The sequence below is a fragment of the Agelaius tricolor genome, unplaced genomic scaffold (assembly GCF_023055355.1).
Source record: "Agelaius tricolor isolate 1412-34295 unplaced genomic scaffold, bAgeTri1.0.p SCAF_69, whole genome shotgun sequence".
In the NCBI taxonomy this organism is placed as follows: domain Eukaryota; kingdom Metazoa; phylum Chordata; class Aves; order Passeriformes; family Icteridae; genus Agelaius; species Agelaius tricolor.
In genome coordinates, this window is record NW_027269329.1 from 439,103 (window position 1) to 453,722 (window position 14,620).

A 14,620-nucleotide genomic window follows, 5' to 3' on the forward strand; every position below is an offset into this window, starting at 1 on the left:
TTGAGGGGTCCGTGTGGCTCCTCCCCCCCCCTCCCCCCCCCCCGCCCTCCATGGTTCCGTCCTGTGTGCGGGGCTCCCGCACGGGCGGGCCAATCCAAAGCTGCTTCCGCGGGGGGGTTGCAAGGCCCATCCCCGGTTCCGGCGGAACGGGCGGAGCCTCGGCCATGTCCGCACGCGCCGGTTCGCGGCTGCTGCTGGCGGGAGCCCCGCGGCGACACCGGGTGCGCTCGGGACCCCCGGGACCCCTCATCCCCCCGCCCCACCCCTGCCCGCTCCCCCCCCGGGCCCTGAGCCCCAAGGGCGATCCGGTGACCCCGCGGCGATTCCCGTCCCCAGGTGTCCGGGCCGGACCCCGAGCGCCTCCGGCTCTTCCAGCGGCTGCGGGCGGCGGCGGCGGAGCGCTGGGACGGGCCCGGGGATGGGGCGGGCGGCGGGACCGGGAGCGGCCGCCTCCCACCGGGGACCCCGATCCGCATCGCGCTGCCCGGCGGGCGCCGCCTGCCCGGCCGGGCCCTGCAAACCACCCCGTTCCAGGTGGCCACGGAGCTCGGGTACGGCCCGAAGGCTTCCCACGCTGTCCCCGGGGGCCCCGCAGTGTCCCAGCAAGGTTCCCGGGCCCCTCAGGGTGTCCCCACAAGGTCTGCAGGGTCCGCAATGTCCCCGTGATGTGCCCATGATCCCCACAAGGTCTGCAGGGTCTGCAATGTCCCTGTGATCCCCACAGAGTCCCCACGAGGTTCTCGGGATCTCCACAATGTCCCCATGGTCCCCATGATCCTCACGGAGTCCCAGCGTGGTTCTTGAGATCTCCACAATGTCCTTGTGGTCCCCACAAGGTTTGTGGGGTTCCTACTGTGTCCCCATGGTCCCCGTGATCCCCAGAGTCCCCACAAGGTTCTCAGGGTCGCCACAATGTCCCTGTGGTGCCCCTGTGATGCCCTCAGAGTCCCCACGAGGTTCTCAGGGTCTCCACAATGTCCCTGTGGTTCCCACAAAGTTTGCGGGGTTCCTACCATGTCTTCATGATCCCCACAGGGTTCCCACAGGGTTTATGGGGTCCCCACAGTGTCTCCACAGTGTCTCTGCTGTCCCTGTAGGGCTGGCCTGGCCGAGGTGGCCTTGGTGGCCCGGGTGAACGGGACCCTCCAGGACCTGGACCGGCCTCTGGAAGGTGACACCGACCTGGAGCTGCTCGACTTCTCCACGCCCGAGGGGCGGGAGGTGAGCCCAGGGGCCTGGGGGGCCAAACCTGCACCTGGCTCCCCTCACAGCCCCCGTGTCCCCAATGTCCCCCCAGGCTTTCTGGCGCTCCAGTGCCTGCGTCCTGGGGGCGGTGGCAGAGCAGATTTTCGGGGCGACGCTTTGCAGCACCCGGGCCACCGAGGATGGCTTCTTCTGTGACGTGCACATGGGCAGCAGGTAGGGCTGGGCAGGTGCTGCAGGGTCCCTGGGGTGTCCCCAGTGTGTCCCCAACGTGTCCCCAACGTGTCCCCAGGACGGTGCAGAGCACGGAGCTGCCGGTGCTGGAGGAGGCCTGTGCCACGTTCGCCCGTGCCCGGCACCGCTTCGAGCGCCTCGAGGCCACCCGCCAGCAGCTGGCTGAGCTGCTCAAGGTGTGTCCCCCTCCCCAGAGTGTCATGGGAGGCCATTCTGGGGACATTGGGACCCTCAGTGTCACCCCTCTAATGTCACCAAGCCCACCATCACCCATTCCGTGTCCCTCCCCAGCACAACGCCTTCCAGCTGCAGCAGCTCGAGGAGGTGACATCCCCCACGGCCACGGTGTACAGGTGAGCACAGGGACACGTGGGGTGGCCGTGCGTCACCTCAGCTGTCCCCACATCCCTCTGTTCTCCCTCAGGTGTGGCCCCCTGCTCCAGCTGTGCCACGGGCCCCTCCTGCGGCACACGGGGCTGATCGGAGCCCTGCGGGTGCTCACGGTGGGTGTCGGGCGGGGGTCCCTGTGCCCTGCCCTGCTCTTGGGTGGGGTCCCCGGTGCCCCTCTGATGTCCCCCCGTGCCCGCAGAGCTCGGCTGCGCTCTGGGGGGGAGCTGGGGGTCAGTCCCTGCAGCGTGTGGCCGCCGTGGCCTTCCCCAGTGGCCAGGAGCTGGAGCAGTGGGAGCGGGCACAGGAGGAGGCGGCTCAGCGGGATCACCGCAGGATCGGCAAGGTGAGCCCTGCCAGGGGCTGGGGGGCCCTCCCAGCCGCGGGGATCCCCCCAGTAACTCCCTCCCTGCTGCAGGATCAGGAGCTTTTCTTCTTCCACAAGTTCAGCCCTGGCAGCTGCTTCTTCCTGCCCCGTGGTGCCCACGTCTACAACACCCTGGTGGAGTTTATCCGGGTACGACCCCCATCATCTCCCTGTCACCCCATCCCCACCCCAGTCAGGCACTGCTGATCCCCACAGACCCCACTGCACCACATCCCCACCCCAGCCAGGCACTGCTGATCCCCACAGACCCCACTGCACCCCATCCCCACCCCAACCAGGCACTGCTGAGCCCCACAGACCCCACTGCACCCCATCCCCACCCCAGTCAGGCACTGCTGAGCCCCCAAGACCCCACTGCACCCCATCCCCACCCCAGCCAAGCACTGCTGAGCCCCACAGACCCCACTGCACCCCATCCCCATCACAGCTGGACACTGCTGATCCCCACAGACCCCAATGCACCCCATCCCCATCACAGCTAGACACTGCTGAGCCCCCAAGCCCCCACTGCACCCCATCCCCATCACAGCTGGGCACTGCTGATCCCCACAGACCCCACTGCACCCCATCCCCAACACAACTGGGCACTGCTGATCCCCACAGACCCCATCCCCTCACACCCAGACCCCTCTGCCCACCCTGCACCCCACAGCTCTCACCCTCCCCGTCCCTGCAGCCCCCCCATGCCCGATGCTGTGGCGCTGAGCTGATGTCCTGCCCTGTCCCTGTCCCCACAGAGCGAGTACCGGGCCAGGGGCTTCAGCGAGGTGGTGACCCCCAACCTGTTCAGCCCCCGGCTCTGGGAGCTCTCGGGGCACTGGCAGCACTACAGCCCCCACATCTTCTCCGTCCCTGCCACCCCCGAGACCCTCTCCCTCAAACCCATGAACTGCCCGGCCCACTGGTGAGTCAGGCGGCCCTGGGGTGCCTGGGGGGGGCTCCCGGGGGCAGCCTGTCTGTCTGTCTGTCTGTCTGTCCGTCCCCAGCCTGATGTTCGCCCACCGGCCGCGCTCCTGGCGGGAGCTGCCCCTGCGCCTGGCGGATTTCGGGGTCCTGCACCGCAACGAACCCCCCGGGACCCTGACGGGGCTGACGCGGGTCCGGCGCTTCCAGCAGGATGATGCCCACATTTTCTGCACCCTGGAGCAGGTGTCTGTGCCCCTGAGCCCTCCCTGTCCCCCCCAGAATGTGTCCCTTGCCCCCCCTGACCCCCCTTTCCCAGCTGGAGAGTGAGATTGATTCCTCCCTGGATTTCATCCGCGCCGTTTACGCCGTCCTGGGCTTTTCCTTCCGCCTGGCCCTGGCCACGCGTCCCGATGGATTCCTGGGGGACCCTGAGACTTGGGATCGTGCTGAGCAGGTGGGATGGTGCCCCCCCTGTGTGCTGTGCCCTCTGCTCTGTGCCCCCCTGACCCTCCCAACCCACCCCTGCAGCAGCTGGAGCGGAGCCTGAAGAATTTTGGGCAGCCCTGGGAGCTGAGTCCGGGGGATGGAGCCTTTTATGGGCCCAAGGTGAGGAATCTGGGGAGGGGGGATCCCTAAAGGGGACAGATTAGGACCCTTCTGGAAACTCTTGATTCCCAACAGATCGATATCCGGATCAGGGATGCTCTGGGGAGGCACCATCAGTGTGGCACCATCCAGCTGGATTTCCAGATGCCTGAGAGATTCGAGCTGGAATATGCCAGGTATTGGTAGGGGAGCAGGACTGGGGGATTTGTGGGGGCCAGGATTGGGCTGGGGTTCAGGATTTCTGTGGGGGGATCAGGGTTGGGGCTGGGGGAGGAGGATTGGGATTGGGGAATGTCAGGATTGGCAGGGTAGAATTGGGGGCTGGGAGAGGGGGTCAGGATTGGGGTGGAGGGGCAGAAATGGCGCTGGGGCGGGGGGAGAGGGTCAGGATTGGCAGAATTGGGGATTTGGGGGGCATCAATGGGTCCCCCTGAGCCCCGTTTCCCCCCCAGCCCCAGCGGGAGCCCGGCGAGGCCGGTGCTGATCCATCGGGCTGTGCTGGGCTCCGTGGAGCGCATGGTGGCTGTGCTGGCCGAGAGCTACGGCGGGAGATGGTGAGGGGGGACCCCAAAAACACCCCACAGCTCACCCCCAGTCCCTGGGGCACAACCCTCCAGTTCCCAGGAACACCCCCAGTTGTCCGGGTCCCCTCAATCCCCAGTGTCACCCCTGCCCCAGCTTGGGACAGACACTGCCCAGTTTTGGGGACACTCAATCCCCAGACACTCTCTGGATCCCCAAGTTACCTCCATCTTTGGGGCCCCTCCATTCTGGGGACCCCCCCTGCAACCCTTGGGGCACCCCCTCCTTGTGTGTCACCCCCAGTGACCCCTGGTGCCCCCCAGGCCGCTCTGGCTGTCCCCACTGCAGGCCATGGTCATCCCACAGACCCCCGAGGTCGAGGACTATGCTCGGGAGGTGAGTGTGTGACCCCCCTGTGCTCTCCCACCCTGGACCCCCATCCCCTGGGACCCCCAAACCATCCCTCCGTGCCCCCCCCGTGCTCCCCACTGACTCTGGGGGTCCAGGTGCAGGCAGTGCTGAGGAGGGGGGGCCTCCTGGCTGACCTGGACGGGGACCCCGGGACCACCCTGGCACGGAAGATCCGCCGGGCCCAACTCGCCCACTACAACTTCCAGTTGGGTAAGGGTGGGGCAGAGCCCCAGAACCCCCCTGGGACCCCCCTGGAGCCCCCCAGAACTGGCTGGACACCCCCATCCACATCCTGGGATGCTGCTGGGGGGGAAAACTGAATCCCCTGGGAGCCCCCTCCTATGAGACCCCTCCAGGAGCTCAGTCCCCCCTTGGGAATTCACCCTCACCTTCCCCGAGATCCATTTGGGAGCTCCCCAGGAGTGTTTTAGGGACCCCTCTGAGACCCCCCCCACCCCCTTTGGGACCACCTTTGAACCCCCCGGGACTGTTCTGGGACCCCCCAAATCCCTGCCCTGGGACCCCGCTGGTGGGGGTGCTGTGTTTGGGGGGTGCCTGTGCGGGTCGGGGGGCTCGGGAACCCCGTTTTTCCCGCCGTGACGGCCGTGCCCCCGCAGTGGTGGGGCGGCGGGAGCGGCAGCGCGGCACCGTCAGCGTCCGGAGCCGGGAGAACCGGCAGCTCGGCGAGCTGGAGCTGCCCCGGCTGCTGCAGCGCCTGCAGGAGCTGAGGGACGGCCGCGTTCCCGACGCCGAGCAGCGCTTCTGACCCCCCCCTCGCTCTTATCGGGGGGCCCCGGGACCCCCCAACTCAATAAACTGCTGGGAAATGCGCTGGAGGTTGTGGGAGCTGAGACTGGGGCGCTTCTGAGTGCTGGGGTGCTCGAACCCCCCCGAACACCTGGGGCCCCTTCCCGAACTCCTGAGTCCCACCTGGGGGGGCAGGACCCCCCCCGAAACACCCGGATACCCACGCCACGACCTGCCCGGGTTGCGATTCCCGGGCTCTCATTCCCAGTTTTCCGTTCCCACCTTCCCTTCCCTCTCCCGAGCTGCCCCCGGCACTTCTGGGTCCTTCCAGCTGGGATTTCCCCCCCCGCCCACGCGTCGGGGAAAGTGGGGGGGGTTGCGCAAAGCCCGAGTCACGGAGCCGCAGCCCCGTTGGGCAATCGCGGGGGGGACACGGGGCTGTCCCCCCCACCCCACCCCAAACACCTGCCCGGGCCTGTTGGGGATTTGGTGATCAAATGATTGGGATAGCACAGGAGCCCCCCTGTCCATAAATGACCGAGGCTGTGACCCTTGGGGACATCAGCTGAGGGACCCCCCCCCCCCCCCCCCCCGTCCGGGGGTCCCGCTGGAGGTGCCCCTTCAGCCCCCCCCCCTCAGCACCGGGGGTGACTCAGTGGGTGGGGGCCCCAAAACGGGGTAAAACCCACAAAAATGTGGTGTGACCACTTCCCCCTCCTGTGACGCAGGGGTGGGGGGCGGGGGGGGAGCTGGGGCCACCAGGGGGGGATCCGGGGCTACCGGGACGGGGACGGGACCCCCAGGGTGGGGACGCGACCCCCAGGGTGGGGACGGGACCCCCAGGGTGGGGACAGGGCTGTGACAGCCGGGCTGGGGCGGGGGTCCCCCCTGGCCCAGTTTGGGGGTGCGGGATCCAGCGCAGCCCCCCGGTGCCCCCGGGGTCCCCCTCCCGGCTCTGCCGCGACGTCAGGGCCGTGACTCAGCCCCGCGGGATGTGGCCCCACGCCCGACCCGGCCCTTCATAAGGCGGAGGAGCCGGCGCTGACCCTACAGCTCCCGACGCCATGGCGGCCTTCGGCCTCTTCCTCCTCCTCAGCGCCGCCGGTGAGTCCCCGCGGCCCCACCCAGGGCCCCCCTGCACGCCTGGGGCCCCCCGAACACCCGGGGCCCCTTCCCCGGACACCTGAGATCCCTCACTGAGATTTGGGGGGCCCTTCCCGAATTCTGGATCCCCTTCCCGAACACCTGGATCCTCTTCCCGAACTCCTGAGATCCCTCACTGAGATTTGGGGGCCCTTCCCGAACTCTGGGTCCCTTTCCCGAACTCCTGGGTTCCACCTGGGACACCTGAGCTCCTGCCCAGGTGTTTGGGACGCCTCCAGGGACAGCTGGGTCCCCACCCCGGATGTCAGGGCTGCTGCCCACACACCTGGATCCCTCCCAAATGCCTGGAGGAGCCTGTCCCGAACACCCGCAGCCCTCCTGGGTGCCTGGGTCCCCTTCTCCAGCTCCTGGGGCCCCTCCTGAACACCAGGGACCCCTCCCCATTATGGGGCTCCAAGCCCACAGGTCTGGGGGGGTCCCTGCTCGCTGTTCCATGGGTGGGGGTGACCTTGCTGACCCGCCCTGTGTCCCCCATCGGTGACAGCGCTGGCCTCGGGGCATCTGCAGCAGGTGGTGCAGCAGGAGAGCCTGGACCTGCGGCCCCCCAGCATCAAACAAGGTGAGGGGAGGGACACCCAGGGGTGGGGGGACAAAGGGGGACACACCCAGGGGTGAGGGACAAAGGGGGACACGCAGGACTGGAGACAGGGGGACACACCCAGGGGTGAGGGACAAAGGGGGACACCCAGGACTGGGAACAGGGGGACGCTCATGGGTGGGGATTTGGATGGAGGGGACACGGGGACACCGTGATGGAGGAGAAAGGGGACGTGGATGGGGGGGGACACAGGATGGGAGCGACATGGGGACAGCGAGGGCTGGGCACAGGAGTGGCACAGGAGGGCAGAGAGGGGCACACAGGGACAAGCGCAGTGCCCTGTGCCCACCGCGCTCCCTTTTTCCCAGTGCTGCAGCAGGAGCAGGACCTGGAGGTGCCCCCCGACATCCTGGTGGGGGGAGCCGTGGCCCCCTCGAGCAACCCCCCGCTCTGGGGCACCGCCTTGGACGGGTTCCCCCCGGCCTGGCCCATGGCCGCCACCGTCACCCGGCACTGCCGGGACCCCCCCACGCTGCCGCCGCCGCTGCTGCTCCCCCCGAACGCCTTCGCGCACCTCCGGCGCCAGGCGGCCGCGCTGGCCGCGCTCCGGCCCCGCCTGAACGATTGCTGCCGGCACCACAGCCCGCTGCCCTGCGCCCGCCGCGCCGTGAGTGGGGACACCGCGGGGACAGGGACACTGCGGGGATGGGGGGGACACCGGGGGAATGGGGACACTGCGGGGATGGGGACACTGAGAGGATGGGGGGGACACTGCGGGGATGGGGACACTGTGGGGCTGGGGACACTGCAGCGATGGGGACACTGTGGGGATGGGGACACCGGGGGGAGAGGGGACACTGTGGGGAGAAGGGACAGTGCGAGGATGGGGACAGTGCGAGGATGGGGACACCGTGGGGATAGGGGGGACACCGGGTGAAAGGGGACACTGAGGGGAGAGGGGACAGTGCAGGGATGGGGACACTGTGGGGCTGGGGACAGTGCAGCGATGGGGACACTGTGGGGATGGCGGGACACCGTAAGGGACAAGGGGACGCTGCTGGAGGGGAAGACACTGGGTCAGGTGTAACGTGGGGACATCGCGGGGACAATGGCGAGAGAGAGGACGTGAGGACACTGCGGAGGGAGGGACGCGGGGTGACACCGAGGGGACTCTGCCCCGCAGTGGACGGACGTGCTGGACGGGTTCTGCACGGATGAGTTCGGGGTGAAGACGCGGCAGTTCCACTGCTGCCGCCGCCACGGGGCCGCGCGGCGCCGCTGCTTCGCCCAGGAGACCCCGGCCCCCACCTGGGACCCCGTCCCCACCTGGGACCGCAGCGTGGCCTGGGACTTGGTCAGCGAACCCCCCTTTCCTCCCGGCGAGCCCACGGCCACCAACATCGGCAACATCTGCGGGCTGCGGGCGCTGCGCCCCGGCCCCCCCGGCCCCGGGGGCCGCTCCGGGCCCCGCGTCCGACTGCGCGTCCGGCTGGAGCGGGAGTACGGGCGGTGCTGCCGCAACGAGAGCCTGAGCTGCGCCCACAGCGCCGTGAGCGGGGACACGGGGCGGGGGGGACACGGCTGGGACAGCGGGGACAAGGGTGGGACGGGGGGGACACGGATGGGAGGGAGGGTGGCGGTGCTGAAGGGCTCGGGGGGTCCCAGGTGTTTGGGAGGGTCTCAGGTGTTAAAGGATTGAGGGGGTGCAGGTATCTGGGAAAGGAGCCAGGTGTTTGGGAAAGGGACCGAGGTGTTTGGGAAAGGGACCGAGGTGTTTGGGCTGGCACTCCGGTATCCGGGGAGGGGCCCCCGGTGTCCCGGCAATGACCCGTGTGCCCGGAGCGTGACCCAGCCACTCACTCAGAGGCCGGGAAGGCTCCCAGGTATCCGGGAAGGTGACAAACGTGTCAGGGAGGGGCCCCGGCATCCGGGGAGGGGACGGAAATGTCCCAGGGATGACCCAGGTGTTCACAGTGTCGGGGCGCCCCCCTGACCCCCAGCTCCTCCTCCGCAGTGGCTGAAGGGGCTGAATCGGTTCTGCCGGGAAGAATCAGCGGTGAAGACGGGGCAGCACCGCTGCTGCCAGCGGGGGGGTCCCAAGGCCCGGGGTCGCTGCTTCGCCGCCGCCGCCCCCCACCCTGAATACGACCGGGAGCTGCACAACGTGAGCCTGGCCCGGCCCGGCCCGGCCCTGCTGCGCTCCCTGTGCGGCCCCACCCGGCTCTTCACACAGAGGTGGGTGCGCCCCGAACAGCCCGGGGGGACAGCACGGACCCTCCTGCTGGGGGGGGACAGCACAGTCCCTGTTGTCTGGGGGGACAGCACAGACCCTGCTTTTGGGGGGTCCCAGCTTTGCAGGACCCCTCACCCCCATCATCCCCATCCCCGGCTCTGGCACTCTCCATTGCTCGGGAACGCTCGTTTTTGGGGAGGGGGCCCAGCAGTCCCTTCCCCGCGCCTCAAACCCCCTTGGAGGTGACCCCCGTGCCCGTGTCCGTGTCCGCAGGCGCCCGGTACCGGAGCTGCTGGGGGCCATGACGGCTGCGTGCTGCCCGCTGCCCGCCGAGGACCGCGGCGCCTGTGCCCGGGAGCAGGTGAGTGACCCAGGGGGGCAGAGGCGCTGGGGGACCCCCCAAAACCGCCCTGACCCCGCGTCCCCACTGCCCACAGCTGTCCCAGGCCATCGCCACGCTCTGTGCCACCCCTGGGGACGCCTGGAGGGACCCCCAGGGCTGCTGCTCGTGGGAGGAGCCCGAGCGGCGCCGCTGCTTTGACGACGCCTACCTGAGCCAGGTGACCCTGGCGGCCGCCCTGGCCCCCCCGCCCCTCGGCCACGAGGAGTGAATCCCTCCCGGCAGGAGGGAACAATAAAGATGCTGCGGTGTCACCTCTGAGTGTCCCTTTCTTTCCGCCTTCGGGGACTTCCTTATCCCTCACTGTCCCCATTGTTTCAGGGGGGCCCCTCCGGGTCTCAGTGTCCCCCCCACGGGGCCCCGTTCCGGGGTGTGGCGGGGTGTGGGTGGATATTGGGGTGTTTGCACTCTTGGGGTGTGTCAGGCCTGCTGTGATACCTGTGTTTGGTTTTGGGGTGTGCTGTGGTCACCCTGCTCAGCCACGCGGGGCACACACGGCCCCGTGCCCCCCCAGGGGTGTCTGTGCACCTCTTCCCACAGTGGCATTGTCACTCGTGTCCCCTCCCATGGCCACAATCCCTGGAGGTCCCCAAATTCCCCATGGTGCCCCCCCAGCCATGGCTGACAGTCTCTGGGGAGTGTTTGGGGGACTCTGATGGGGCTGGGGGTGTCCTGTGGGTCCGTCCATCCATCTGTCCTTCCCTGTGTCCTTCCTGGAACCATTCCCTCCCCAGACACTCCATCCATCCATCTGTCCCAAGGTTCCCCAGCAGCTTCTTCTCACCCTGCTCTGCCTCACAAGGGGCTTTTTGCCCCTTTGGGAAAAGGAAGAATTTTTCCCATCCCCGAGGCTTCTTCCCAGCACAAAGCAAACCAGTCCAAGCCTTATTCCCAATTTTAGTTGGAAAATAAAGTCACATCCTTCTCAGCAGCCTCCACTGGGATACAGGGTGGAGGGAGAGGGATTTTTGCTCTCCATTGGGAATATTCCACCTCCACCCCGGTGCTCCTGAGGCAGAGGCTGGTGTGGAACCTGGTTCCTGAAGCATGTCTGGGTGGATTGGCCTCCACAGATCACGGGAAGGCAGAAGCCAGCATGGCAAAGTGTGGAAAACAGAGTTGAGGGGACTCATCCTCCATTCCCTGCAGGTGAATTTCCCCTTCCCAAGGGAAATCTCTCACAGAGACAAAGAATTCCCCCCGGGGGGAAGCATCATCTTTGAGGCTGGGAGGGCAGAGGCCAGGCTGGAGGGCAGGGCAGTGGGTAGGGAGGGGCTGGGTGGGGTTGTCACATCTTGGGGAAGCTGGCCAGGTTGGCCACACCGCAGGCGTTGTTCATGTTGCGGGCCAGGAGGACGTAGCCCTTGTTGCCCCATTCCTCGCCCCAGCTGCAGGGTGGAAAATCAAAACCTGAGCGTCTGGAAGAGCCCCAACCACCTGCAGCTCCCAAACCATCCCAAGGCCTGTACCTGTTCTTGATGATCCAGTGCTTGGTGCCTTTCTGTGCCCCATAGCCCACGGCCAGCACGGCGTGGTTGATGTTCTCAGCGTTGCAGCTCTCGTCGTAGTACACGCCTTGGGGACAACAGCCAGTGTCACCAGGAGCGTCCCAGCTCCCTGAGAGGCCCCCTGAGCTCCCCAGCAGCCCCTCACCTCGGCTGTAGAACTGGAAGGAGGGCAGGCTGGCATCGATGCCCACGGAGATGGGCCCAATCCTGGCCACCGCTCTCTTCAAAGCCTTCTCGTTGCCCTCGGGGATCTCGCGGTAGCCGCGGCACTTGGCCGCCTTCCCAGTGGGGCTGTACATGCAGCTCTCGTCCTGTGAGGGGCCAGGAAGGTCAGGTGAGGTGGGGATGGGAGGGATGGAGAGGGATTTGGGGCTGGCACCCCTCACACCTGGCCAATGTAGGGGTAGGAGTCCTCGGAGTCGATGCCGCGGTTCTGGTGGACGTACTCGAAGGCGTTGGTCATGTAGCCGCCCCCGCAGCCGTCGTTGTTGGCCACGCAGTCCACCAGGTTCTGGGGGCTGAGGGACAGCAGTTTGCCTGTTTTCCTCTTCAGCTGCCCCTCCAGGGCACCCACCGAGCTGAAAGCCCAGCACGAGCCACACTGGCCCTGTGGGGACACAATGGATGGGACTAGGGTGACACTGGGGCGACACTGGGGTGACACTGAGGTGACACTGAGGGCACACCCATCTCACCTGGTTCTTGACAGGGGTCACGTAGCCTTTTTTACGCCAGTCCATGGCAGCTGGGGCTCTCTCACTCCAGTCAGGGACAAAGAGCGTCTCATTGTGGCGTTGGCGACCTCGGGGCACCTTCAGCCCTGTCATTGTCCTCACCACCTCCTCGCTGGTCTAGGGAAAGAGCCCCGGTGGGTGGGAGCACCCAGAGGTGCTCAGCCCCCCCTCTGCCCCCTGCAAGGGACACCCACCATGTCACCCAGGTGGTTCATGGCCAGCTCGAAGGTGTGGACGCCCAGGGAGTGCTCCAGGTTGTGGGTGTTGATGTATTTGAGGTTCTTCTCCCAAATCAGCCTCCGCGTCACCTCGTCCGCCTGCGCCGGGGGGAGATGGTGCTGGGACGGGGGTCCTGCCTGTGCCCCCCACCCTCAGGACCTCCTTGTGCCCCAACCCCACCCTGGGGCTGTCCCTGGGGGTCCCCAGCCCCATCCCCCCCGTACCTGGCCGTTGTACTGCTTGTGGTGGGTTTTTTTCCACAGCTCCCACTGCGCGTCCAGCTCCCGCTCCGGGTGCAGCTGGGCCGGAGCTGCAGGGAGCAGCAGGGCCAGCAGCACGGGCCACCACATCCTGGGGACAGCCTGAGCACTGGGGAGGGGACACAGGCTGAGCCAGGGGGGCTGGGGGGGAGCAGGACCCTGTGCCCACCCTCCTGTGGGACCAGGACCCCCTGCACACCCTGATTTAGGGATGGAACCCCCTGTACCCCCCGATTTGGGGCCACGACAGCCCCGCGGGCAGGGCTGGCCGGGTGCCGATATCACATGAGCCGGCACAGCTGGTTCCCGTTCCCGCTCCGGCTCGTTCGGCAGCCCCAAGCCGGGAGGGGGAGTTTGGGGATGCAGAGGATGCAGGGGGGGACGTCCCGGCCTTCACCCACCGCCCCCCAGCCCCCCGTGATGGAGCAGGACCCCGGACACTTCCCCGAGCCTGGAACCCCCAGATCCGCTCGGACAGTGCCTCAGTTTCCCTTTTTGTCCCACATGGGACCCGATTCCCTCCCATCTCCCTGGGATAAAAACCACCCAGCGCCCCCCTCCCTCCCCCGGGACCCTTCCCCGCCGCTTACCGAGCACGGAGCCGTCGGTGGGAGCGCCGGGACGGGGCCTGCGGGAGCCGCGGCCGCTGCGCTTTTTATGCTGCCGGATTGAGGAAGTTTGGAAGCAGCCGGAAAATTTTGGCAAGCGTCGGGTTTGGATGGGCTGGAGGGAAGGAGGGGACGGGGAGGAGGGGGACGAGGGGGCTGCCCCCGGCTCCACGTGATGGAGCGGGACGGGCTCGGGCTGAGTCAGCGCCGGCGCGGGGCTGCGGCGGCTCCTGCCCGGGACATCCTCCGGTCCCTGGGACCTTCTCCTGTCTGTCCCTGGGACATTCTCCGGTCCCTGGGACGTGCTCCTGTCCCTGGGATGTCCTCCTGTCTGTCCCTGGGACCTTCTCCTGTCTCCGGGACATTCTCCTGTCCCTTGGACCTTCTCCTGTCTGTCCCGGGGATGTCCTCCTGTCCCTGGGATCTTCTCCTGTCTGTCCCTGGGACCTTCTCCGGTCCCTGGGACGTGCTCCTGTCCCTGGGATCTTCTCCTGTCTGTCCCTGGGACCTTCTCCTGTCTCCGGGACATTCTCCTGTCCCTTGGACCTTCTCCTGTCTGTCCCGGGGATGTCCTCCTGTCCCTTGGACCTTCTCCTGTCTGTCCCTGGGACATTCTCCTGTCCCCAGGACCTTCTCCTGTCCCTGGGATGTCCTCCTGTCCCTTGGACCTTCTCCTGTCCCTTGATCTCCTGTCCCTGAGACCTTCTCCTGTCTGTCCCTGGGACCTTCTCCTGTCCCTGGGACCTCCTCTTGTCCCCAGGACTTGCTCCTTTCCATCCCTGGGATGTGCTCCTGTCCCCGGGATGTCCTCCTGTCCCCGGGATGTCCCCCCATCCCAGCACCCTGCCCTGTGGACGCCCTCCTGTCCCAAGGATTCTGGCCCCAGGGACATCCTCTTGTCCTGCCATCCCACCCTGGGGACATTCTCTTGTCCCAGAATCCCACCTTGGGGATGTCCTGCTGCTCTGGGGACATTCTCTTGTCCTGCCATCTCTCCCCGTGTCCAAAGCAGATGGGGCTGAGCACCCACTTCCTTGAGGAGCAGCCGGCCATGGCAGTTTGGGGACATCCTGTGACAGCAGGCACGGAGGACAGGACCCCACCTCTGTCCCCAGCTGTCCCCAAGCCGGGGCTGCCCCCCGTGCCCAGTTTGGGGGTCCCTGGCCGGGCGGCGCTGCCTGCAGTGACTGTCACCTCATCACTGCAGTGATTGTCACCTCATCACGTGGCACCAGAGCCACCCCAGACGTGTCACACTGGGGACATCATCATCATCATCATCATCATCACTGTCACCGTCACCCCCCAGCCATGGGAACAAGGACAGACCGTGCCAGGGACCAGGAGGGGACAGGGGAGGGTGGGTCCCTGTCCCCCCTTCCCCACGGGGGTCCCCAAGAGCGGGGCCACCCCCATGTGTGACCTCTGTGGGGACATGGAGGGGGCTGAGTCACCTCGGGGCTCCAGGGCAGAATCATCCCCTGGAGCACGAGGCCCTGACGTGGCACTGGGTGACCGGGAACCCAGGGGACAAACGGGGACAAACGGGGCA

The 14,620-nt window shown here is 67.2% G+C and overlaps 3 protein-coding genes across 5 annotated transcripts; 2 read left to right on the plus strand and 1 right to left on the minus strand.

The window, feature by feature from the left end:
• Positions 1–50: 50 nt before the first annotated feature.
• On the plus strand, positions 51–5,488 carry TARS2 (threonyl-tRNA synthetase 2, mitochondrial). Of its 3 annotated transcripts, none has more exons than XR_011676923.1 (18): positions 51–221; positions 337–551; positions 1,098–1,221; positions 1,298–1,419; positions 1,496–1,613; positions 1,729–1,790; positions 1,862–1,940; positions 2,027–2,170; positions 2,243–2,341; positions 2,950–3,116; positions 3,199–3,361; positions 3,435–3,572; positions 3,647–3,724; positions 3,800–3,900; positions 4,177–4,278; positions 4,550–4,642; positions 4,753–4,867; positions 5,275–5,488. XR_011676923.1 is itself a non-coding variant. In XM_071417506.1 (18 exons), exons 1-18 carry the CDS (start codon positions 165–167, stop codon positions 5,421–5,423), a joined length of 2,106 nt encoding a protein of 701 aa, XP_071273607.1. In that variant the 5' UTR covers positions 60–164; the 3' UTR covers positions 5,424–5,488. The 3 variants fall into 3 exon arrangements, 2 of the variants coding, with proteins under 2 accessions (XP_071273606.1, XP_071273607.1); XM_071417506.1 differs by having other exon boundaries at positions 60–221; positions 4,570–4,642; XM_071417505.1 differs by lacking the exon at positions 5,275–5,488 and having other exon boundaries at positions 4,570–4,642; positions 4,753–5,257.
• Positions 5,489–6,181: 693 nt separating this feature from the next.
• ECM1 (extracellular matrix protein 1) lies at positions 6,182–9,993 on the plus strand. The gene is made up of 7 exons (XM_071417518.1): positions 6,182–6,508; positions 7,053–7,127; positions 7,475–7,773; positions 8,290–8,655; positions 9,121–9,341; positions 9,613–9,700; positions 9,777–9,993. The coding sequence occupies exons 1-7, from the start codon at positions 6,469–6,471 to the stop codon at positions 9,948–9,950; spliced, it is 1,263 nt and encodes a 420-aa protein (XP_071273619.1). The 5' UTR covers positions 6,182–6,468; the 3' UTR covers positions 9,951–9,993.
• Positions 9,994–10,622: 629 nt separating this feature from the next.
• CTSK (cathepsin K) lies at positions 10,623–13,714 on the minus strand. The gene is given in 12 exon segments (XM_071417511.1): positions 10,623–11,127; positions 11,209–11,314; positions 11,393–11,558; positions 11,636–11,854; positions 11,943–12,098; positions 12,176–12,298; positions 12,425–12,569; positions 13,051–13,115; positions 13,117–13,221; positions 13,224–13,291; positions 13,294–13,614; positions 13,699–13,714. Coding segments are annotated over 11 exon segments (1,557 nt in total). The 5' UTR covers positions 13,598–13,614; positions 13,699–13,714; the 3' UTR covers positions 10,623–11,027.
• Between the last annotated feature and the right edge of the window lie 906 nt (positions 13,715–14,620).

Bases quoted from the DNA above. Each gene is read 5' to 3' on its own strand.
- TARS2 (XM_071417505.1), top strand. From the start codon at position 51: ATGGTTCCGTCCTGTGTGCGGGGCTCCCGCACGGGCGGGCCAATCCAA. The intron at 222-336 runs GTGCGCTCGGGA...TCCCGTCCCCAG, and splicing joins GAGCCCCGCGGCGACACCGG to GTGTCCGGGCCGGACCCCGA. The intron at 3,573-3,646 runs GTGGGATGGTGC...CCACCCCTGCAG, and splicing joins CTTGGGATCGTGCTGAGCAG to CAGCTGGAGCGGAGCCTGAA.
- ECM1 (XM_071417518.1), top strand. From the start codon at position 6,469: ATGGCGGCCTTCGGCCTCTTCCTCCTCCTCAGCGCCGCCG. The intron at 7,128-7,474 runs GTGAGGGGAGGG...CCTTTTTCCCAG, and splicing joins GCCCCCCAGCATCAAACAAG to TGCTGCAGCAGGAGCAGGAC. The intron at 8,656-9,120 runs GTGAGCGGGGAC...CCTCCTCCGCAG, and splicing joins TGAGCTGCGCCCACAGCGCC to TGGCTGAAGGGGCTGAATCG.